We start from the raw sequence: 22,673 nt of genomic DNA on the forward strand, positions 1-22,673 counted from the left end.
GGGCTTCCCCCATTCTGATTTCTGCCCCGAGGTTCGAGCCACGTGTAATGGTGTGTCACGGCCATGTCCAGGAGTAGCACCCTGGGAGATTCCTCGTTCCTTCATCCCCATGCCTACTAGGGATGCCTGGGCCCGTACCCCATCTGGGCTGTGAGCAGCAGCAGGGGGTCACAGGGTGTCGTCTGCACGCACTCTGTCCCCTTGCCCTGGTGCAGGGTGCAGGTGTGTCCAGCCTCAGCATAGGCCTGCTGTTTCCCAGTGGCTCACCTGGCAGTGGGCGAGGCCAAGCCCTGTGTCCTCGCCAGGGCTCCCCATCAGTGTCTTTCTCCTGGTGGGGTGCCTCGGGGCTCAAGTTGTGTGGCCTGAGGAGAGCTGTCCTCAATGTTGGCCCTGTCGCTCCAGAGCCTGCCCTGTGCCACCTGTGACTGGTAGGCCACAGGACTCTGCACGGCAGAGTCCTGATGCCCTCCCTTTTTGCCCTCCACTTTGCTGTGTGCCAGGGTGGCTCTCCGTCCCTTCCTGACTTCAGCCATGGTAGTGACCACTTTGGCTGAGTCATGGAGAAACAGCACCCAGGTCCCTGCACACAGTGCCACACAGCTTCTGGGACAGCAGCCTTATTTGTGCACCAGGAGGTTAGAGCAGATTGGGTACTTTGATGAATACTTAGAAAAACAAACCTACCGAAACCCTTCTCTGCAGACATCCTAGAACCTGTCGCAGCAAAGACAAGCAGGCACGGTCACACCGCGCAGCTGTACCTGCAGTGGATGGACCCCAGCCTTTTGCTGCCTGCCGTCCCCAGCTGTGGCTGCACTGAGCCCCAACTACAGCCCCGAGGCTAGGTGCCCCCCCACCAGGGCTCTTTCATGCTGCCACTTGTGGCCTACCTTGTCCAGCTCGGGTCTGACCTCTTGGCCTCACTTTTTACAAAATTAGCATTTCTGCTTTTTAGCAGCCTCAGCTGGTCTGCGATGGCCACCTGCAGTGTGTCAGGTACCCCTCGGGACTTGTGCATGTCTAGATGTCATTGCACTTGTTCAACAAAGTGACAATTAGGGAGGATGTGTGTTGTCCCCCGAGGCCCAGGACCCCTTGTCAGAGCCCATGGCTTGTGCCTTGGTGGAGTCTGCTGCCCACCCGCTCAGTCTGGCCCCACAGCCCGTTGTCCTCGTTTTCATGAACATAAAGATAAAAATGATGAAAATGACTTTAAGCCAAAGGGTTAGAGGGAGAATAGTGACCGTTCTCTGTCTGGCACATTTTCTTCTGTGTCTTTTCTGGGTATTTCTCACATCCAGGCAGAGGTGGTGGTCTGACCAGATCTGGCCTAGTGTGTCAGTCTGGCCTGGTTTGGTCCCCTCTGGCCTGGCCTGGCCTGGTCTGGGCTGGCCTGGACTGGTCTGGGCTGGGCTGGGCTGGGCTGGTCTGGTCTGGTCTGGGCTGGTCTGGACTGGTCCGGTCTGGGCTGGCCTGGACTGGTCTGGGCTGGTCTGGTCTGGGCTGGTCTGGACTGGTCCGGTCTGGACTGGCCTGGACTGGTCTGGGCTGGGCTGGGCTGGTCTGGTCTGGGCTGGGCTGGTCTGGACTGGTCTGCACAGTGGCACAAAGGTCACCTTGTGTAGCCCATCAGGATCCTGGTCATTGCCCCCATGTCACGTATGTTTCTGGCCTTTGCCAGCTTCCTCGTGGGTGGGGTGGGGACTCTGGCAGGAGGTGGGGCTGTAGTGCCACCTGCCGTCCCTTCCTGCCAGCTGCACCACCTCGTGAGCGATGACGTCTGCCTGAAGGTGGTGGAGCTCTACCTGAACGAGAAGAAGCGGGGGGCTGCTGGCGGGAACCTGTCTTCCCGCTGCGTCCGCACCGCCAGGGAGACCAGCTACCAGTGGAAGGCAGAGCGGTGCATGGCCGACGAGAACTGCTTCAAGGTGAGGCCGCCCCCTCAGCCAGGTGCACAGCCAGGGTGGGCGCTGCGGGTGGCCACGGGTACCACCGTTTCACCTGCCAAGACTGACGCTGGCCTGGCCCAGGAGTGTGAAGGCAGAGCCCGAGAAGATCATCGGGCCTTGGAAGGTGGCCGAGCAGGTGATCGGTGTCCTTGTGACCCTGTCCTGTACCGGCCAGGCTGTCTTGGTGGCTTCAGGCTTTTGTCCTTCCACCTCCACCCCAGGTGATGTTCCTCCAGCGCAAAGGACAGGTCATCATGACCATTGAGCTACTGGACACTGAGGAGGCCCAGACTGAGGACCCTGTGGAGGTCCAGGTGAGGCCCCAGCCCCCAAATCCACACATGTGCACACTGCACGGTGGAGGGGACAGCATCTGGGGGGCGGTGTGGTGAGGCTCCCGTACACACACTGGCCAGGGAGGCCACCTGGCAGCCACCCAGCAGTGGTGCCCGCAGACCGCCCTCCCCGCCACCACAGGCTGTCCTCCATTTCCAGAGCAAACAGGACTGGCCCCTCAGAATCCACCATGTCCCAGGGCTGCAGGGTGGGGCGAGGGCCGGACGCCTCCCCTGGGGGCACACTCACTTCCTGGGGCTGCAGCCAGAGGACCTCAAAGGACAGGACCTACTCTCTCATGGTCCTGAAACCATAAGTCCCCAATCAAGGTGGTGGCAGGGACACCCTATGTGCAAAGTCCCCAGGGGAGGCTCCTTCCTGGCCTTTTCCATCACTGTGGAAGACCCCCTTCCAGAAGTTGCCAGGAAATGTGCTTTTCCTTAGCACGAGTCTGATTTCAGCAGGGTGGGAGCGGGTGAAAAGTCCCTTGGGCCACCATTGGCCATGTCCACTCTGCTCAGCCCCAGGTCCTGTCTCTTCTTCTTGTCATCTGTGTCCTGACATCCATTCCTCCCCTTCCTCTGTCCCGGACCCCACTCCAGCTGTGAGGAGTCTCTCCCTCCCCACCCCAAGTGAGGTCTCCGTGTGACAAGCTCCAGGTCAGCTGCAGCCTGACTTCCCCAGAGGCCTGGAATGCTGGTCACAGGTCTTGTTCAACGTGACCTGGTTGTAGTGTCTCCTCACGGCCATGTCCTTGATTGCAGGCAGCAGCGTGATGGTCTCTGTCACCCACTGGGCCCTTGGTGACTTCTGGCCCCCTTACGCTTTGGGGAGGGAGGGTGGAGATCTCTGTGACTGCTGAGCTCAGCCGGAGAGAGTGAGGCCTGTGGCCTGATGTGGAGCAGTCATGGCTGTCTCCCCGTCCTCAGCACCTGGCTCGCTACGTGGAGCAGTACGTGGGGACCGAGGGCGCGTCCAGCTCACCCACTGAGGGCTTCCTGCTGAAACCCGTGTTCCTGCAGAGGTGAGGGACCCCGAGGCTCAGTCTGGAGCGAGCAGAACAGTAGTCCCAGTGGCGAGAGGACCAAGGGTAGGGGTGGTTCCAGAGGCCCCAGCTGACGGGCAGCCTCGCCCGCCAGGGAGCAGAGGAGAGGGGCCAGAGCCCGGGGAGCCATTGGAGGCCCGGGCACCAGCCCCGGAGGGAGGAGCCTCTGCAACTGGCGGGACCAGGCCCCCGGGCAGAGCCCGACCCAGACGGGCCTTGTGGGGTCAGGTTTGGGTGGTTTCCGGTTGCTTCCACGCCCTCTCCCCAGCATCCCCGGCACCCCCTTTTGCTCCCAGGAACCTCAAGAAGTTTCGGCGTTGGCAGTGTGAGCAGGCGCGGGCCCTGCGCGGCGAGGCCAAGAGCTCCTGGAGGCGGCTGGTGGGGGTGGAGAGCGCCTGCGATGTGGACTGCCGCTTCAAGCTCAGCTCCCACAAGATGGTGTTCATCGTCAACTCCGAGGACTACATGTACCGCCGCGGGACCCTCTGCCGGGCCAAGCAGGTGCTGCGCTCCTGCCCCCACAGCGGGTCCTTATTCGAGTCCCACCCTCTGCCCTCTGCCCTGGGCCCTGGGCCCCCCTCACTCACCTCCCCTCTGCAGGTGCAGCCCCTGGTGCTGCTGCGCCACCACCAGCACTTCGAGGAGTGGCATGGCCGCTGGCTGGAGGACAATGTGACCGTGGAGGCAGCCAGCCTGGTACAGGACTGGCTAATGGGTGAGGAGGACGAGGACATGGTGCCCTGCAAGACGCTCTGCGAGACAGCGCACGTGCACGGCCTGCCCGTCACCCGCTACCGCGTGCAGTACAGCCGCCGCCCCGCCTCGCCCTGAGTGCGACAGTGACGTGCCCTCGGCCACAGCCCCTGTCCTCAGGACGTTTTCCTGAACGAGTTGGGGGCCCGCGTCCCCCAGCCCTACTGCTGCGGGACAGCCAGCCCGGAGCAGGGCTCTGCCCCTCCTCGGCTCCTTGGCCCGTATGGGCCTGTCCTGTGCCAAACCCGAACCCTCTGTGCTTGAGCCCTGGGCCTGGCCCATGTCCCAGGGCTGGGCAGCCGGGCTGGCCAAGGAGCAGGGACCACGTTCATGCACCTGCCCTGGCTGTTCGTCAGGTGCCAGATCCCTGCTGGGTGGGCACGTGCCATCACTGGCCCTGTAGTCACAGTGTCTTGGAAAAGCCACAGTGACAGACACGCAAGGCGTGTATGTGGGAGGGGCTGAGTGTCCCAGAGACCCTCACCCCAAAGCAGCTGGGCCCTGGGTGGACCTGCTCGTAAAGCAAGTCCTTCCCCAGTACCCCAGAAACGTTGCCTGAGGGTCTGGGTGTCAGCTCTGCAGCTGTGCTTGGCACCCTCGGTCACTCTGAGAAGAGCCCCCAACGCTTGGGTCCCACTGTGACTGACGTCCAGACCCGGAGCAGGCAGGCCATGCCTCAGAAGACCCCTCTCTGGATCAGTGATGCCAGGCCCCCTGCCGGTCCAGTGGCCAGACCCTGGGCCCACAAGGGGAGGGGCTCAGACTTCCCCCAGAGCCCAGTGGCCCCCCGCTTGGCAGCCCTGTGCCTGGAGGGTGTTCTGGAAGCGCACACACGCACACGTGTTTGCTCCTCTACGCGCATAGTGGTCATTGCCTTCTGCAGCAGCCAGGCCTCGCAGCTTCTTGGGGCTGCAATCTCGGGAGCCCCGAGTCCACCCTGATGCCCCTGCCCTGCACCACCACCCAGGCAGCCGCACAGCCCCCTGCCCGTCCCTGGGTCAGCCCAGCTGCTCCCAGAGTCATTTTCTCCCTTCGCAAAGGACTGAGGTGACTTGTCCCTCCCTGGACCCCGGGTGTGGCCAGACCCCACGTGATGGGTTGGGCCAGCTTCCCAGGCCCCTCCACCGGAGATCCTCGCTCAGCCCTGTGCCACCGTGGGGGAGCTGGCCCACTGCATGGCCTCCCACTTGTGGCTGCAGCACCCACCCTGCTGCCAGGCTGAGCCACATTCGAGGAACCAGGAAGCAGACTTGTTTCCAGAAGTTTCCTGCGGGAATGAGTCTCCCAACACCTGTGACCCCAGGCCTGGGCAAGGCAGCGCTGAAGAGCCCACCAGGGCCCCTCTGGTCTCTGGAGTGTCTCGCAGGCGCGTAGGATGCGTCCTTGTTTCCTGAGGGGACTGGTCTCAGGACTCCTGAGCAGCCTCCCTGCAGCCCACGACCCTCCTGCCCCTCCCCCGTGGCCAGAGGGGAGGCCTGTGGGCCTGGGTGCTCTGGAGGCCCCGAGCCCCTGCCCGCGGCCGTCCCACCTCCCGCATGCTTCTAGGGAGCGACTCTTTTCCGTTTTCAAGGGATTTCTGTTCCGGGGCTTGTCCTTCTTCGCAGCTGTTTTGAATGTAGTTTTCCATTTCTATTTATTTGCACATTAAAGTTAAAAATTAAATATTGACGTAAAATCAAGAGGTTCCTTCAGTCATTTCCTACGAGAATCCAGACAGCTCACCACGGAGTGAGTCATCAGGTGTCCCCATGTGCCCGCCCAGGGCCTGGAAGTCCCCAAACCCTGCCCAGGGGCCCCTCTCAAGCCCCCCAGTAGGGCGGGACCCTGCCCCTGCAACCTGGAGGAGTCAAAGCAGTGCTCAGGTGGCGGTGCTGGCCTCCCCAAAGGTCATCCCACCCTGGCTCTGCCCACCCCAGGGTGGGAGCATTTTCTAGAACATTCTTTCCTGATTCCTTTTCCACATTCAGTGGAAATGAGAATCGTCTCCTTTGCCTGAGTGTTGGGTCCAAACCCCGATGTGAGACTCTGAGCCTTGTGCACCCGCCGACATTGGCCACCTGGCCCACATACTGAGACCGGCACCACCACCACCTTCTGTTGCCTGGCCCGGCCCTCTACCAGCTGCCTGCCTTCTCCACTTGCCTCTTGGCCTTCCAGTCTCGTGTCCCCTTCACACCTGGGCAGCCCCTGCCAACCCCCGCCTGTCTCCAGGTAGCTGCTGCCACAGCTCTGCTTGATCCTGGCAGATGCCACCCTCCCCCGAGCTTCACCTCCCCTTCCCCTAAGCACTTGTGCTCATGAGTCGTCCCTTGCCTCCCCCAGGAGCTGGCTGTCCCCCAGGACCCACGTGCACCCCACACCTGGGCTGCCCTGGCAGCGTCTGCCCCATGTGCACACCAGTGGCTCGGGGCTGTGGACAGGCTGGGAAGGCCAGCTGAAGGTAGTCTGTCTGTCTCCAACCTGTCATCAAGGGGTCCAGGGTCCCCAGGTCAGCCTTCCTGGCTGCAGCTCCCGGAGGGGGTGCCTGGTCCCGGGAGAGCAGGTCTCTGAGGCGGCCCTGAGGATCTTAGCCTAGTGGATGTGCTCAGAGAAGTCCCCTGCCCTCCAGTGGGCGGGGTCTGGCTGACCTGCTGACAGTGGTGTGATTTGGGTCACCTGCTGCCCCCCAAGGTGTCTGGAGGGGGACTGTTCAGCAGGTGTCCTGAGCTTGCTAGAGCTTCGACTGCCCACTGCCTGGACCCAAATTCTGCCAATAGCCACGGGGCTCAGGAAGCCCTAGGCTGTAGAGGAGGACAGCCCTGCGGACCCCTGGGTCACAGCCTCGCGAGCCCCGGAGCAGATGGTTTGGGTTTGTGAGCCTGGACGGAGTTGGATGGGCCGGACCCCAGACCCTGACTCTCCCATAGCTGTCAGTGTGACGCTGGGCATGACCTTTGACCCCAGTGGTCAGGACGTGCACCCTCTCCTCAGGCCAGTCTCACGGGTTAAGTGCTGATCCTCAGGGCGATGCCCGCCCTGAACAGGGAGGCGGTGGCCAGTCTGTGGGTGCCCCTGGCATCTAACTCACCCCTGCAGTGGGGCAGACGGGCAGGAGAGGAGGTGTGGGGACCGTCCCCAGGGGCTTCACGGGGTCTAGAAGGACTGGAAGACAAAGAAATCTAGGCTAGACCTGGGTCCATTTGCCAACTTTTCTTTGTTTAAAAAAAGTTCTTAAATATATATATATATATATATATATATATAATACAAATACAGATAATAGAAAAAAATAAACATAAAACTCTCTGCAGAGATCGCTCTGCAGAGCAGTGAGGGCATGGAGCAGTCGCACTGCCAGAGGCCGTCACCGCCCTCTCCAGATGGCCCCTGTGCCACAACATACCTCCGTCCCATGGAGGGCTCAGTCCCCACGCCCCACCCTGCTTTCTGCCTCGATTGACGGCTCCAGGGACCTCGGAGTCCGCAGGGTTTGTCTTTCCGTGGTTTGTCACTCCGCGTCCTTCCTTCGTGAGACTAATAGTTGGCATTTTAAAAATAACATCAGCTTTCATGGCAAAGAACGCAACGGAAGTTCTACCAGCACGAAGAAGCAAATGGAGAAGAGCAGTCGATGCCCAGGGAGACGCCAGGGCCCTGCTCATCACCAATGGGATGTCACAGCGTCCTCCCAGGGGGCTTGGCATCCTTGCTGGTGCTGTCACAGCATTGTCCCGCGGAGGGGCTGGTGACGGGCACATCCAGGCCCCTGTCCCAGGGTTGCTGTGAGCACCCTGGGCCGGGCGTCTTCCGGAGCATGCGACTGTCACCTAAACTCCCAGATGCAGGACCCAGCCTGAGGGCGGGTAAGTTGCTATTCCGCTGCATCCTGCCAGCCACCCGCCCTGGTGCCTCTGGGTCACCGTGCCCCAGTGCTGCTCACACCAGCCTCCTTCTGCGTGTGGGGGACACCTGCCCTGTCGCTGGGGGATGCGGGCGTGGGCTGAAGGACACTTGGTGCTGCTGGAGAAGCTGCTCAGAAACAGTGGGGGTCCCTTGCCCTGGCCAGAGTGCTCCAGGCCATGGCCTCGCCTCTCCGTGCCAGGGGCTGGCTCTGTCCAGGACTCTGCTCCGTCACTTCCTGGCTGGCCCCTGTGTCCTTGAATGTGTGGCTAGATTAGGACTCGATGAGGCAGGAACCAGCCAGGCTGGACCCCTTCCGCCTCTGGTCAGCTCCGTCGTCCCAGGCCCAACCTCCCCTGGCTGGCCCTCCTGCAGCCAGGCACCAAGAGTCCCCAGAACGGGTCTCCTCCAGGGCAGGACGGGTGGCATCTGAGTGGCAGGGTGGGACAGCACCGAGGGTCGCCACCCACCCCTCTGAGCCTGCTTTTCATGTGCACGGTGTCCCCAGATCACCAGGAGCTGTGACCTGGAGGGCAGGAAGGGAGGCGTGGGCACCCTGGAAGGATAACTCGGTCCCTTTTCCCTCCAGAGTCACCCAGGGTCCCCGCTGGGGTCCAGGCAGAGGGAGGCAGGAAAAAGCAGAGGGGCTTGGAGAACCAGGCCCAGGGCTTCTGAGGGGGCGCCAGCCAGGGTCCCCACAGCAGAGGGGCCAGCATCAGAGCCCCTCAGTGACCCTCAGCAGGGCCCACACTCGAAAGAAAGGTCCCGCTGCTGCCCTGGCCTTGCTCCTCCCGGAGGAGAGCTGGGAGGCAGTGACAGGCGGGTGGCCCCCAAGAGGCCTGCGGTGCTCTGGGGCAGGGCTGCTCACCTGCCTTCGACCTCTGCCCGGGCAGGGAGGCCAGGCCCTTGTCTTGCCCACCACAGGCAGGAAATGGGGGGCTTCAGGAAGGACCGAGTACCCTGATGCGGTAGGGATGTGGAGGGCCAGTCTGTCACCAGAACAAGAGCTGCGGACGTGACTGGCTGGCAGGAAGTAGCCACTTAGCCCACAGATGCTTCCCCAGGGCGGCAGTCCAGGACCCCCGCTCTGTCTGCCCGTGAGATGTCCCGTGGGACAGTGACCTGAGCCTGCCGGCCCCCCGAGCCATGCCCAGGCCTCCCACGGGCCGGTGGGGAGCACTGGGCCCCGGGGCCTGCGGGGCGGCCACGCTGTCCCGCTTATCTCCCCGCGGCCTCGGCGGCTCCTCCACCAGCCTCCGGAAGCTGGGGCGGGGGCTCCGCAGGCAGGAAGCCCAGGCGGCGGCCAGAGCTGTTGGAGCCGACCCCGCGGCAGCATGCGGGGGCTGCTGCTGTGGCCCCTGGTGCTGGGGCTCGGCCTGGTGGGCGACGCCCAGACCCCCAGCGTCTACGACGAGAGCGACAGCACAGGAGCCGGCAGTGGTGAGGGACCCAGCCCCAGGGCCCGGGAGGTGGGGTCCCTGAGACAGAGCTGGCCCCGGGGCCAGAGGGAGGTGGGCAGTGCGGGGTGCTCTCGCCCGGTCCCGCCCTCTGCTCCAGCCTCCTGGCCTCCACCCCGCCAGCCAGGCTATTTGTCCATGTCATCGTCCTGCTCTCCCGCCACCCGGGTTCCTGAGAGCCGGGCGGGAACATGCTGGCGCCCCAGCACCAGCGGCCAGGGCCTTCCAGGGCAGAGGGGCCCCTCGGGACTCCCTGCAGTCAGGGCAGGGGGGCAGCCCGGGTCCCCTGACACGGCCTCTCTCCCCAGGAGGCCCGCTGGGGTCCTTGCCCGGGTCCAGGGAGGTGACACCGCCCACCCAGCCTCACCCCCGTGGCTTCCCAGGCCAGCCCTGCCCCAACGACAGCAGCTCCCTGCAGCTCCCAGACAGCTCCCGGGCGCTGCTGCTGGGCTGGGTGCCCACCAGGCTGGTGCCTGCCCTCTACGGGCTGGTCCTGGTGGTGGGGCTGCCCGCCAACGGACTGGCCCTGTGGGTGCTGGCCACGCGGGTGCCGCGGCTGCCCTCCACCATGCTGCTCGTGAACCTGGCGGCCGCCGACCTGCTGCTGGCCCTGGTGCTGCCGCCGCGCCTGGCCTACCACCTGCACGGCCAGCGCTGGCCCTTCGGCGAGGCCGCCTGCCGTGCAGCCACAGCGGCCCTCTACGGCCACATGTACGGCTCTGTGCTGCTGCTGGCCGCCATCAGTCTGGACCGCTACCTGGCGCTGGTGCATCCTCTGCGGGCCCGCACCCTGCGCGGCCACCGCCTGGCCGCAGGGCTCTGCCTGGCCGCCTGGCTCTCAGCGGCCGCCCTGGCGCTGCCGCTGACCCTGCAGCGGCAGACCTTCCAGCTGGCGGGCTCGGACCGGGTGCTCTGTCACGACGCGCTGCCCCTGGGCGCCCAGGCCTCCTACTGGCGGCCAGCCTTCACCTGCCTGGCGCTGCTGGGCTGCTTTCTGCCGCTGCTGGCCATGCTGCTGTGCTACGGGGCCACCCTGCGCGCACTGGCAGCCGGTGGCCGGCGCTACGGCCATGCGCTGAGGCTGACCTCCCTGGTGCTGGCCTCGGCCCTGGCCTTCTTCGCGCCCAGCAACGTGCTGCTGCTGCTGCACTACTCGAACCCAAGCCCGGGGGCCTGGGGAGACCTCTACGCCGCCTACGTGCCCAGCCTGGCACTCAGCACGCTCAACAGCTGCGTGGACCCCTTCCTGTACTACTATGTGTCCGCCGAGTTCAGGGACAAGGTGCGCACCGGGCTCTTCCGCCGGCCACCCGGGGCCACCACCGCCTCCAAGGCCTCCGGGGAGCCAGGCGGCCCCGGGACAGCCACCCGCTCCTCCTCGCTTCTGTGACAGGCTTGGGAGGGTGGCCAAGGGGAAGGGGCCACCTTGGGTTGAGGAGGGTCTTTCCCCCAAACTCACGTCCTTCCAGGACCTGGGCATGGCCTTATTGGAGACAGGGTCGTGTCACTGTCCTTAGTTAAGACAAGGTCACCTTGGAGGAGGGTTGGATCCTCTGCCTGGTGACCGGTGTCTGTCCATAAAGAGGAGAGGACAGAGATGTGGGGAGCGGCCCTGTGGAGGAGGCGGGCTGGAGTGACGAGGCCCGGGAACCAGGAGCCCGCGGGCGGAGGGGCCTCTGCTCGGGAGGAACCAGCCTCCCAGAGCGCTGCTCCTGGGTTTCTGGCCCCCAAAACCCAGACAATAAATGCGCCTTGTTTTGTCTTAAGCCACTTGGTTTGAGGTGCGTCTTCCAGCAGCTGCAGGGCCGTGGAGGCTGCAGGGCCGCGGAGGCCAGGTGCAGACCTCCGGGCCCAGCCGCTGCCCAGCTCAGCTCCCGGGTGGCACCGAGTCGACAGGCTCCTCACATGGGAGGCAGGGGTGAGTCGGAGGCTGGGGCCCCCAGGCCTGGGAGGAGGCCAGCGCCAGCTGCCGGCGCTGGGCCCCCATGGCTCAGGGCCTGCGTAGTTGTCCTTGTCCCCGGAGGCCCAGCTCTGGGTGGCACAGCCCCTGAACCATGGGTGTGGGGTGCACCCTCCGCTCCCCGGATCCCTGATGTTCTAGAACCCACCACCAGCAAGGCTCACCTCCTGCCGTCACCACGGCGACCAAGGACCTCCCTCCAGAGAGCGACAAGATGGAGCCACTGGAGGGTGGCCATGTGCTCGGTGGCAGGGGCTCCAGCTACCCTGAGCTGTCGGAGGACCCTCGGCCACACCGTGCCAGTCAAGGATGGCAGGTGTGTGCGTGAGGGGTCCGTGGTCCCTGGTCTACGCCTCCACTGGCCCCCCACGCTGGCAGCTCAGGGACTGTGGGGAGCCCCACTGGAGCCAACTGAGCAGCCTGGCTTTGGGCAGCTGGTCACGCCTGCCCATGGTCACCGCTGGGGAAAGCTGGGTGCCAAGTGCCCCACACCTCCTGACAATCCCCACAACCCTCCCCCAGCGTCCGCTCTGGAAGGCCAGCCGCTGTGTGGCCGGCTGCGGGCCCCGGGTGTGGACAGGGCTGTACCCTCGGCGCTGACCCCCACTTCCTGCAGGAGGCTGAAAACCACCTCGGAGTCTGGAAATAGCTTTTATTTTTATCAACAACCCCTACAGTGAGTGGGACAGGCTTCAGCCTGGGGGTGAAGTCCTGCGGCCTGTCCCTCGTGGGCTGGCAGGTGAGGACCCCACAGGCCGGAGCCCTTCGACCAGGGAGGGGTCTGTGCCGGGCCCCTTGATCAGAGAAATGGTGGCTGAAATAAATACCACCTTGAAGAGGCACGTGGGGAACAGATACCAGGACTGAGGCCACCAGAGGAAGAGGAAGATGGTCAGGGTGCGGGGCAGCTGGAGGGTCCCAGAAGGACACAGCCTCCATCCCGGGGCTGGGGTTCCCTCAGAGCTGCTGGGACAGGACCCGACCCTGGGTGCCAGGGCTGGGGAGACTGGCCGCGGAGGCCCGGGGTCGCCCAGCCCAGGAGGCAAAGTGCGCTTCCAGGAGCCGGGGCCACAGCGCCCTCTGCTGTCCAGGACGCACTCTCACGGTCTCTTGGGGCCAGAGCAGAGGGAAGGGGCAGCCACAGTCCCGACAACTTGAGGTCCTTGTCCAGTGGCTCAGTGGCCTGACAGCCCAGAGTCCAGGGTGTTGTGTTTTAGAGAAAGGTGTCTGGTTTCGTCTCAAGGTTACGGACAGGGATGGGGATGCTGTCCTCCTCGCTGGGCTGGGTCAGAGCATCTTCTCAGAGAAGCGTCTGGGGCCACGACACCTCCCACACAGATGTCCCTTCTCCAGGGCGACGAACGTCAGGCTGTGGAAGCTGCTGAGGCCCCAACCCTGGAGCTGGGAGTGGGGCGCCTGGACGTCCTCCAGCCGCGGAGGCAGGGCTGGCTCTCCCCTGCCGGGCCCACTGCCTGTGGTCCCAGGGCGGGGCAGGTTTCTGTCATCCTGTTCATCAGACATCTAGAGGCAGGGGTCACCTGGGGTGGGATCACGTCGTCCTGCTTCGAGCGTGGTGGCCGTTAGGAAGAGAACCCGCTCTGACTGACCAGAGAGGAGGAGAAAAGCCTGTGGGGCCGCCAGGCTCTGCCCCTCCCACGCCTGCCCCAGGGGCTCCTCAGTGGAGGCCAGAGGCCAGGTCACCAGCACAGCACCTGCAGACCCTGCCCTCGGGGCAAACCAAACAGCTCTCCAGAGGGGCGGCTGCAGGGGCTCAAAGCCCTACGTTAGCACAAGGGCTGGTTAGGGACGGCAAACGGATGGCGGTGGACACTGTGACTCCAAAGTGCCTGTGCTTTAGGCGACACTAACGCCAAGTACACGCAGAACGTTTAAGGATGTGCTGCGATTCCCAGGATGGCTGCTCCTTGTTTCCTTCTTCCTTCCTTGCCTGTTCTTTCTCCCTCCCTCCCTCCTCTGCCCCTCACCCGGTGTGTGTGTGTGTGCGCACACGCGTGTGTGCGTGTGTATATGTGAGTGCGCGTGTGTGCGTGTGTGAGTGTGAGTGTGTTATTGAGTGTGTGTAAGTGTGTGTGAGTGTGTTATTGAGTGTGTGTGTGTATGTGTGCGTGTGTGTGCATGTGTGTTGCTAGTTATGAAACAGGGTCTTGTGCACACTAGGCAAGTGCCACTGAGACAACTCCAGCCCTACAAAAAAACAAGAATGCTAAAGACAAAGGCTAAGCTAACATGAAAATTCTGAAAAGTACCTGACTAACTGAAAAGAGGCACGGAAGAGGTGAGACGCAGAGCAAATACTGACAGGCCTCTCAATAACTATTACACCCATCACGTCCCAGCGTCCCACATACAGGACACCTACCCCAAACCCCCAAACTTAAATGGAACAACGAAGTGTCCCTGCGCATACGAGGCTCGGGCCCTACCACTGAACTGCAGCCTCTAACCCCGACTCTAGCCCCTCCTGAGTGTCACTGGCACGCCATGCCTGCTCCCCGCACCTCCCTTCCCACACCTGGGACTGGGGTCTGACTATGTTGGGCAGGTGCAGTGTAGGGAAGAATGGATCCCCTCCACCACCCCCAGAAACTTGTGGGGTGATCCCTTAATTGGGGTCCCTCCTGCCTGCACGGGGTGGGTCCACGGTCACCTCTCCTCGGCCTCCCCCTCAGGCTCCGGGGCCCAGTGCAGGGCTTCGAGGCCAGGCACGCTCAGCCTCACGCCCTGCTGTGGGCGTCCAGGGTCCAGTAGGGCTGGGTCGTCACCGTGGGAGGCCGGTGGCTGATGCTCTGGAAGGAAGGGAGACTAGGTCCAGGAGGTGCTGCAGGAAGGGACAGGGGGCTGCTGGCAGTCCAGAGGGACTCAGGCTGAGGGAAGAGGAGGAGCGACAGAGAGAAGTCCCTAGACCAGGGTAGGGGACACCCAGTGTCAGATGTGGGGAGGGAGTGCAGAAGACTCAAAGATGGAGTGAAGATGAGGAGGGACTCAGCAAGACAGGTTCAGAGATGGGGGTGCAGAAACCATGGGCGGCCAGCCAGCCTAAGGGACAAGGGCGTCCACCCAGAATGAAAGGTGAAGAGGGAGAGGGAGGTGTGAAGGGTCAAAAGATGGGCAGAAGGAACTGGGGCAGGGGAGCAGTCAGAGGAGGGGGAGCCTGCAGGGCGGAACCCGGTGGCTGCCTGATGGCCAAGGTGGAGTGAGGTGGGACTGAGTCACAGAAAGACCGGAAGCGGGAGGAGGAGGTGCGGGGCAGAGACGAAAGCTGACGCCAACCCGGGCGCCCGTGGGCGGGTGAGTGGCACGCGAGGACACCGCAGGGCGGCGCAGGCCTGCAGTGGCCACCAGAACCGGGAAGTGAAGAGAGGGGAGAGAAGAGCCAGAAGACAGACGAAGGGGCCAGGGCGGGAGAAGAGGAAGGCCGACGCCAACGGGTGGGGCCCGAGGTGGGGCCCCAGTTCCGGGCTGGAGTGGAGTCCTCACCGAGGGCGCAGAGACCCGGGGGCGCGGGTTCCAGGCGCGTGCGCCGGCGGCAGGCAGCTTCCCGCAGGTGGCAGGCGCTGGCGTAGAGGATGCCATCGGAGCCGCACACAGGGTGCACGCGGGCGCCACAGTCCCGAGCGCAGCCGCAGCGCGCAATCGCCTCCCCCTCCTCAGGGGCCACCATGGGGCCCAGCTCGCTGGGGGACCAGCCTGGGGGACGAGGTAGGGTCTGCTAGGCGGTGGACCCAACCCAAACCTTGACTGCACTAACTTCCAGGCCTGGAGTGAGGGAAAAGTCCCTGGAGCCAGGACCACTCCTCCCATAGGGTGGGAAAGGGAATGCGACACTTAGTGGGCGATCCTGAGCCCCGACGCAGTGGAATTTCATGCAGGTGTCTGCCTAGTACTTAAAAAAATATGCATATATATATATATATTATGTGTGTGTGTGTGTGTATATATATATATATACACATATATACATATATACGCATATTTTTTTAAACGCCTAAGTTAAAAACAATCAATTCATTCTAAAAGCAGTTTGGAAATTTAAAAATAGTTGCCCTAAGAGACTCAGCCCGACTCAGCCTTTTGCTGCGGCCACTCTGCGCCACGCACGAAAACCTACAGACTTCGGGTGAGAAAGGTGACAAAGGCACACGGTGCGCGTCCACCAATGGGTTCAGCTCCGCACGGTGCTCGTTCCCACCCCGCCCCCTTCACGCTCGCCCTCCTCTAAACCCCGCCCTGCCACGCCCCTTCGCGCTCCTCTAAGCCCCGCTCCGCCCCGCCCCTCACAAGGCAGCCCCACCCAGCTCAGCCCGGCGGCCCTGCACCCGCACTGCGCGGGCTGGCCACTGTGCTGCGTCCCCCGGACTTCACTGTGCAGTCCCCTTCTGTATCTGACGACCCCTCTTTCTCTGATCTCAAGAAGACGCCTTTCCGGGAGCCCGCGGGGGTGGGGCAGGGTGGTAGGAGGTCAGTGGTGGGGCGACAGTGGCCCCGCGGACTCACCGCGACCCTGGGCTGGGGTGCGCTCCACCTCGTTGCACGCGGGTCCCGCGCACAGCTCCCGGGCAAGTGGGCTGCGCGCGCTGACGTTGTAGAAGCGCGTGGCCTGGAAGGCTGCGAGACGAAGGATGACTGGTGAAAAAGGTAGGACGAGGGGCAGGCAGGGGGCGCGGGTGGGCGCCGGCCTACCAGGCTCGTAGTAGTCATACACGGAGACTGGCAGCGCCGATGTCCTGCCCACGACGTACTCACGGAGCGCCTGGAACCTCACGCACGTCAGGCACTGGCTGGGGATCTGCGGAGACAGCAGGCAAGCTCAGGCCCTGCTAGCACCACCAGGCCCAGGGGGCTCAGCTCAGCCTGTTATGCTCTGGGATGCCTCGAACGTGGGTCCAGAACTGATTTCGGGGTACCTAGGAGGCACGCAAACCTAAGCCCATCTTCAGTTCTGTGGGTCCATCCCATCTGGAGAAAAGTCTCCGCGGGAGCCTTGTGGCCTCAGCCCCCTGGCTCTCTTGTGTGCACGTGCATGGTGTGTTTGCCCTGCTGTACTCGGGTCTCCCGCATGCTTCTATCCCCCGACAGGAAACCCCCCATCGGCAGTCACTACCTGTTCCCCTCCCCCAGCCCCTGGCAGCCACTGATCAGTCTCTATGATTCGCCTGTTCTGGACACTAGGATGTCAAAAGAATCATACACGAGGGGCCTTGGTGTCTGGTTTCTTTGCCACAGCATGGATCAATGCTTCATTCCTGTTTATAAAAGAACAATATTCCGCTGCTCCCCTCCCCACTTTTCCACCAAGATCCATCCATCGGGCACAGAGCCATCGGCAGCACCAGCTCTGCCTGCAACTCTCCCGCCCGTGTGTCTTTGAGGGCATGAGAGAGTTGCTCGACCTGGAAGCCTCTTCCATGACTCCAGCTGGCCGTACCTCATCAAAATAGAAGAGAACCCTGCGTCCGGCCACCTCGTACCTCTTCATCCCGACGTGTCTGTCAAGCAGCAGCTGTCAAGCAAGAGAGAAGCAGGTCCATCCTGGCGGCCCCTCCGCCCCTCACTGATCACTTCTTCCTGATCTCGAGGCCCTCATTGGTCAGCCAGAGGCAGGAAGCCAAAGCTCTGAGATATTTGGGGGTCTGCCCATGGCCATCCAGCAAGCCCTCATAGGCCAGGGTCTAGGTGGGCCTGGCTAGGCCTGGGGTTGATGGTCAAGGCCCCCCAGGCCATGGCAGCCCCTTAGAACTCAGGAGAGGGGATTGTAGACTGAGTACCTTTGCCCAGAGCACCAGCCTCTCCTCCCTCCAGCCTCCCCTAATTCAGCCTTGGCTCGCCCAGGTCTCTCTGGTGTGTGATGCACTGCCTGGTCCCTGCTACCTCCTCCTGCCTCACCTGTACCACGCAACCTGCCCCCTCGGTCGGGGTTGTCTTTTCAGTGGTTGACTGACACCCCGCCGACATGCCCAGGTCTCTGAGCTACCTGCCCCCGCCATCCACGAAGTTCTTCCTCTGCGCCCCACCGCCTTCCCCATCTTCCTCTCCCACACTGCAAAGCTCCGCTGACCCCAGGAGTCCTTGCTTCTTGCTGCTCTTCCCCAAGCCCTCCCCTGAGGCTCAGCTGTGGCCTCAGGCATGACAGCTAGCTCCCTACGCCCTTCTTCCTTCCCCTGCAAAACAGCAACGTGAGGCTGGTCTGTCTCGAGGATGGCGGCCAGTCTCAGAAACCCCGGCACTCCACTCCGGCCACATCTTTGCTAAAGTTAGGGCGGTCCAAGGGGAGATCTGCCTGTAGGAAGAGCCCCACTCTGCTCCACTGTCCCTCAGGAGGCAGGTGACCATCTTTGCCCAGAGAAGCAAAATAAACAAACAAAAACAGAAAGTCAAGATGATGACTGCAGTGCTGTATGAGAGGCTTGAGCTACCAGCCAATGTGCCCCCTGGGGCTCAGGCCCTGCCCACTCGCTGCTCAGAGGCCCCCGGCCACCTACCTGGCCTCCTGGCCTTACCTGCTCCAGGCTCTCAATGTCAGCCCGAAAGCCCGACAGCAGAGGCACCTCGAGGACAGCCATGTTGGAAGACCCCGTGTGCAGCCACCTTCCAAGGAGAGGAGAGGGCAGGGCTGCGGGCCTGAACTCAAGCCCCTAGGTGGAATTCATGGTCCCCTTGTCCCCTGAAGTCCACCCTGGGCCCGGCCAGCAGGCCCTTTGTGCCAGTTCTGTCAGCCTGTTCCACAGCCAGGAGGCCAAGGCCACAAGGAAAGAGCCTCATCCAAGTCTCTTGAAGGGGGACACCCCACCCTGTGCCTCAGCCTGGGAAACAGCAGGGAGCCCTACTTGGGAGGTGGTTCCATGGGGCAGCCAGAGCCCAGGTGCTGGACCTCGCCTCCTCCACAGGGGACCCAGGCAAGGCACCCCCTCGCTCCCACCCTCACCTTCTCCTTCTATGGCTTGGATGGGGTAGCTGGAATCTTGGTGTTGGGGACAAGGAAGGGGAGGCTGACCAGAATGGAAACTGCAGGCTGTGAACCAGAGGGAACAGGTGCCACAGCCCCCGGGGTGGGGGCGAGGCCAGCCTGAATCAGCGTGGCGCACAGTGAGGTTTCTAACCTCGGGAGGAACCAAGGCATCCCCAGCAGGGCTGAAGTGGCCAGCTGGATCACACCCAACAGCCTCCCCTTCCCCTGCATCCTGAGTCTCACGCTGGGACAGAAAACTGTAGCTGGGGGTCAGGGACCCAGGATCCACTGCTTGGGGGCTTGAGCCTTCTGGTCTTTATTCACCAGACGGAACTTCTAAGACACGGACAGACCTTGGGCATTCGAGGGTTACGGTCAGGGCAGGTGCTTGGACAGCTTGATGTGCCACTGGTACCACGGCAACCACTCATCCTCCTCTAGACTCCCAGGTCTTTGTGGTGGCAATAAGCATCCTTGTCGCCAAAGCAACGAGCATCCTTTTAGGGTGAGGACCACTGTGGTTGGGTTCCAGGATCACGGTCAGAAACCAAGGGCCCTGGAGCTGGTGTATCAGGCAGGGACCAGTCTGCCAGCCACATATGGCTGTCCCCACCCCGCCTGGCTACTCTGATCGTCACTGGGTCTGTTGTATCCAATCAGAACATCTCCTTTACTTACTTTCATGTCAAAAACCATCACTGAGCACTTGCCTGGTGAGAGACAGGAGCCAGAAGGTCCCTGGGCAGCCTGGGCTGGGGCTGCGCCCCCTGGGCAGCCTGGGCTGGGTGCCTGTGTCCAGGCGAGCAGCTCACCTAGTGCACACCTCCAGCAGCACCTTGTACTCCTGGCGATGCTGGTCGGCGGCTGGGTCGTCATCCTCAGCCAGGCGCCGCTCCCCACCTCGGGGGGCCTCAGCTGAAGAGGCAGGCACGGGGGACAGGGGCCCCTCGGCCTCGAGTTCCTCGAGGCTCACAAGCAACTGGAATGCAGGCTTGGTCACTGGGTCAGGCACGTTGTAGGTGACCTCGATCTGGGGGTGTCACAGGACAAGCTTAGAGGACCCAGTCCCTGCCTAAGAGGCATGGGCTGGAGGAAGAGAAAGTGGGGTGACTGGGAAGGTGGGGGTGCCCCAAATTATGACACCAATACCAGTGACAGTTCCAAGGACAATGATTAGCCACCAGCCTGGGAACCACTGACGTGGGTGTGGGCACGACTGTCCGTCCAGCTTCTGCTCTTTGGGTGCAGAGCTGGGTTCACAGCTCCGTTGGGTTCTCTTCCTGTCCTCTGAGGAGTCTGGGTTCCCATTTAGAGCTGGGAAGGCTGAGGCCAGCAAGGGCCATGGAAGATAACTTGCTCTCCAACCACCAGCCAGAACTCATGGACTCCCCTGCCCCAGCCCCGTCTGGGGTAAATCCCAGAACGTGATGAATGGTGAGCTGAGGGTCAAGGACCAGCTGGACTCCAGGCTGAGCTTCCCCATGGAGGCCACTGCAGGGGGATTAACCTGTGCCGCTGGCCGAAGCCCACAGTGTGCAGCTGGGGTCTTCCGTGCTCAGATCTACTGGGTGAGGATCAAATGGGTTTTCCTGGGGGATCGCCAAAGGCCCTACATCTGAGGGGACCCGGGCTGCAGCGTCACGGGGCTGACAGCCTGCCCTGGAGTCTCGCACGTCCTTCCACACGCCTGAGCTGAGGCTGAGCTTGAGCCCAGAGGCCCGCAGCCTCCCACAGCCTCACCTGCATCAGGCAGCAGCCGTCTCCCTTGGCGCTCACAAACAGCCCGGTAGGGAGGCTGGGGATCTGGAGAGAGAAGACCCGTGAGGGGCTGCCCACTCCTCTGCCAAGACTCGCACCCCAGCTCTGGGAACACGCACCGCTGCCATCCGCAGAACCTTCTGGTTGGCCCTGTGCAGCTGGAAGGTCTCCTGGTAGTCCAGGTTGGTGGAGGCCAAGGAGACAGTGAGGTTGGTGCCACCAGCATAGGACAAGATGGCATACTCTGCCAAGGCCTGCAGAGCCACACAGGTGTCCTAGGAAGAGACCACTGTTAGCCCGGGGAGGAGCTGGCCGGCTGCCCCGTCCAGGGAAGCCTAACAAAAGACAGGGCTGGAATGGAGACGGAACCAGGTACAGACCCGTGGGACCGGGACCCCAGGAGAGTTGAGTAGGTGTCCCCATGGAGGCAGGGGCTGGGCTCCCATGGAGGGTCCAGGACCCCTGTCCCTTGACCCCTACCCACTCTTGGGTTCTGTGACCCCGAGGCTGGAGCCCTGCAGTGACCCTGCCCAGACCCAGTCCTTTCCACTGGCCCTGCCTGGCTCACCTGAGTGGAAGAGAAGCCCCCAAGTGCGTTCCGCTGCTGGGACAGCCACTTCACCACTGGCAGGGCAGCGGCCACGTCACCCAGGAGGGTGTAGGTCAGCAGGGCATAGGCGGTCATCTCCACCTCTGCCGAGACCACTGCAACGAAAGAGCCAGCTGGGCACTTGCAACCCTGGAACCCAGGTCTCTGTGATACAGAGGCAGCCACTGAGGCAGGCCCAGCGGGGATGGGACAGCCGGTACCTGACTGAGAGACCCCATCCCCGAAGCTCAGGAATGCGTCCTTGTCCACGCTGCGGGAACCTGTCAGGCTCCAGTGGGTGACCCCATCTGCAAGGACAAAGCTAGTCAGGAGCCACAACCCCACCCGGCACTCAGCCTGGCCTCCCATGGTGGGTGTCTGTGTGCCTGGTATGAAGAGGAGATGCTGGGGGACTAGGCCTCAGTGGGACAGGTGCCAAGGGAGAGACAGTTGAACAGGAAGGGCCTCAGGGCTCCATCTCATATTTTCAAACACAAAGCAGCCCAATCCTTCTTGTGCCCTGGCAGACATCACTAATCAATGGCCACCTTCCCCAGCCCTGGGAAGACATCAGTAATCGATGGCTTCCTTCCCCTGTCCTGGCAGACATCACTAAGCGATGGCTTCCATCCCCTGCCCTGGCAGACATCACTAAGCAATGGCTTTCCTCCAGGCTGGGTACTGCTGCAGCCCCAAATGCTCATAGTCCAGGAGGCCATTCCCTCTTGCAGGTGGGGGAGTCCTCCAAGGACTCTGATCTCCTGTGAGGTGTCAGGCCCTCAAACCTGGAGAGAACCAGCCCTGCCCCCAACCTCCTACCCTCACCCCTGATCCTAAGCATTAGGTCTTAAAGAGACAATGCATCAGCTGACTTTAGCATTCTACATTTGAACCTCTCTCCCCATAAGCAGTGAAAGCAATTCTTCAGCTGATGCCAAAGCAAAGAAGGGGAGGCAGCAGCGGCCGAGGGCAGGACCACTGAGCTGGGGTGGGAGAAGGGATTTGGTTGGGAGCATCTGGACAAACGGGGGCTTGATGACCAGGGCTCCCTGAACACAAAGAGCAATCATCTTGCATTTGGGAAATGACACCCCAAAGATGGACAATGCATCCTTCCAGAGGCTCACCCACATGGAGGGGAGAGTGGGGGTCTACCTCAGCCCTCCCTGTGACCCCGATGGGGTAGTTTCTAGGAAGTTTGGGTGAGTCTCTCTCCAAGACCGCTGCACACTGCCCTCCCTGAGGGGTCAGAGCCCCACTTCACAGGCACGGGAAATGCTCGGGCATGTTAGACCTTGGACAGAACACTTCACCCCACCACGTGGCTGGCTGGTTGGCACTGAGCCAGTGGGAAGCCGTCAGGAGCCAGCAAAGGATGCCTCACCAGTTGCACACGTGGTTCAAGAGCTGTCTAGGGGGCTCCGAGTGGGCTGTCCCACACGGTGACCTCGGGGCAGGTGGGCAGGGGACGCCTACCCTGCATGATGGCGAGGCTGCGGAGCTTGCGCAGTGCCTCAGGGGCTGCGGGGCTGTGGAGCAGGGTCAGCGCGTAGGCCGTCAGTGCGCGGCTGTAGGGATCGGTGGCCAGGGGCCCCCTGGACTCCAGGAAGCGTCTTGCTTTGGCAATGGCGGCCCTCTCCTCCTGCAGAGTGGGGCAACACCCGAAGCTCTGGACGCTCGCGGCCCTTCACTCTGCATCCGTGGCTCCCTCTGCCTGCAGACCCTGCAGTCAAGCCCCACCTCCTTCCTTCTCAGCCCCTTCTTCCAAATGAAGTCTGGGCAGGATGCTCAAGGATGCGCCAGATGGATGCAAAGACGCTCCAGGGGAGCAGGAAGAGCTCTGGCAACCCGGTCCCGCTCCCACCCATGGCCAAGTCTTCATGAAGACATCTGGCCTCTAAGACCCCCAGCCCAGGCCCTCTCCCAACTCCAGGCCCAGAGTCAAGAGGTGCCTCTGCAGAGACCTCCTCAGGTCCCCTA

At 62.6% G+C, this 22,673-nt stretch overlaps 3 protein-coding genes across 4 annotated transcripts in view; 2 read left to right on the forward strand and 1 right to left on the reverse strand.

The window, feature by feature from the left end:
* The window catches only part of SIN3B (SIN3 transcription regulator family member B), a 43,008-nt gene extending 37,250 nt beyond the window's left edge, over positions 1-5,758 (forward strand). Inside the window, exons 15-19 of the mRNA XM_079116636.1 lie at positions 1,755-1,928; positions 2,171-2,263; positions 3,215-3,309; positions 3,627-3,831; positions 3,931-5,758. Coding sequence (XP_078972762.1) covers positions 1,755-1,928; positions 2,171-2,263; positions 3,215-3,309; positions 3,627-3,831; positions 3,931-4,161 — 798 coding nt within the window. The 3' untranslated portion in view covers positions 4,162-5,758. The remainder of the gene's footprint in view (positions 1-1,754; positions 1,929-2,170; positions 2,264-3,214; positions 3,310-3,626; positions 3,832-3,930) is intronic.
* Positions 5,759-9,296: 3,538 nt separating this feature from the next.
* On the forward strand, positions 9,297-11,164 carry F2RL3 (F2R like thrombin or trypsin receptor 3; the record flags this gene model as incomplete). 2 transcript variants are annotated; one of them, XM_079114247.1, is made up of 2 exons in its annotated part: positions 9,297-9,422; positions 9,781-11,164. In XM_079114247.1, 2 exons carry the CDS (start codon positions 9,297-9,299, stop codon positions 10,807-10,809), a joined length of 1,155 nt encoding a protein of 384 aa, XP_078970373.1. In that variant the 3' UTR covers positions 10,810-11,164. The 2 variants fall into 2 exon arrangements, with proteins under 2 accessions (XP_078970373.1, XP_078970372.1); XM_079114246.1 differs by having other exon boundaries at positions 9,297-9,402; positions 9,728-11,164.
* An 880-nt stretch (positions 11,165-12,044) lies between these two features.
* CPAMD8 (C3 and PZP like alpha-2-macroglobulin domain containing 8) overlaps positions 12,045-22,673 on the reverse strand; it is a 75,549-nt gene continuing 64,920 nt past the window's right edge. The window contains exons 30-42 of the mRNA XM_079116630.1: positions 22,170-22,335; positions 20,915-21,001; positions 20,673-20,809; positions 20,224-20,379; positions 20,087-20,149; positions 19,159-19,376; positions 17,898-17,985; positions 16,826-16,900; positions 16,081-16,186; positions 15,895-16,005; positions 14,878-15,087; positions 14,048-14,186; positions 12,045-12,981 (exon numbers count right to left, since the gene is read on the reverse strand). Coding sequence (XP_078972756.1) covers positions 12,960-12,981; positions 14,048-14,186; positions 14,878-15,087; positions 15,895-16,005; positions 16,081-16,186; positions 16,826-16,900; positions 17,898-17,985; positions 19,159-19,376; positions 20,087-20,149; positions 20,224-20,379; positions 20,673-20,809; positions 20,915-21,001; positions 22,170-22,335 — 1,578 coding nt within the window. The 3' untranslated portion in view covers positions 12,045-12,959. The remainder of the gene's footprint in view (positions 12,982-14,047; positions 14,187-14,877; positions 15,088-15,894; positions 16,006-16,080; positions 16,187-16,825; positions 16,901-17,897; positions 17,986-19,158; positions 19,377-20,086; positions 20,150-20,223; positions 20,380-20,672; positions 20,810-20,914; positions 21,002-22,169; positions 22,336-22,673) is intronic.

The sequence above is a fragment of the Sciurus vulgaris genome (assembly GCF_902686455.1).
Source record: "Sciurus vulgaris genome assembly, chromosome: 16".
NCBI classification, from domain to species: domain Eukaryota; kingdom Metazoa; phylum Chordata; class Mammalia; order Rodentia; family Sciuridae; genus Sciurus; species Sciurus vulgaris.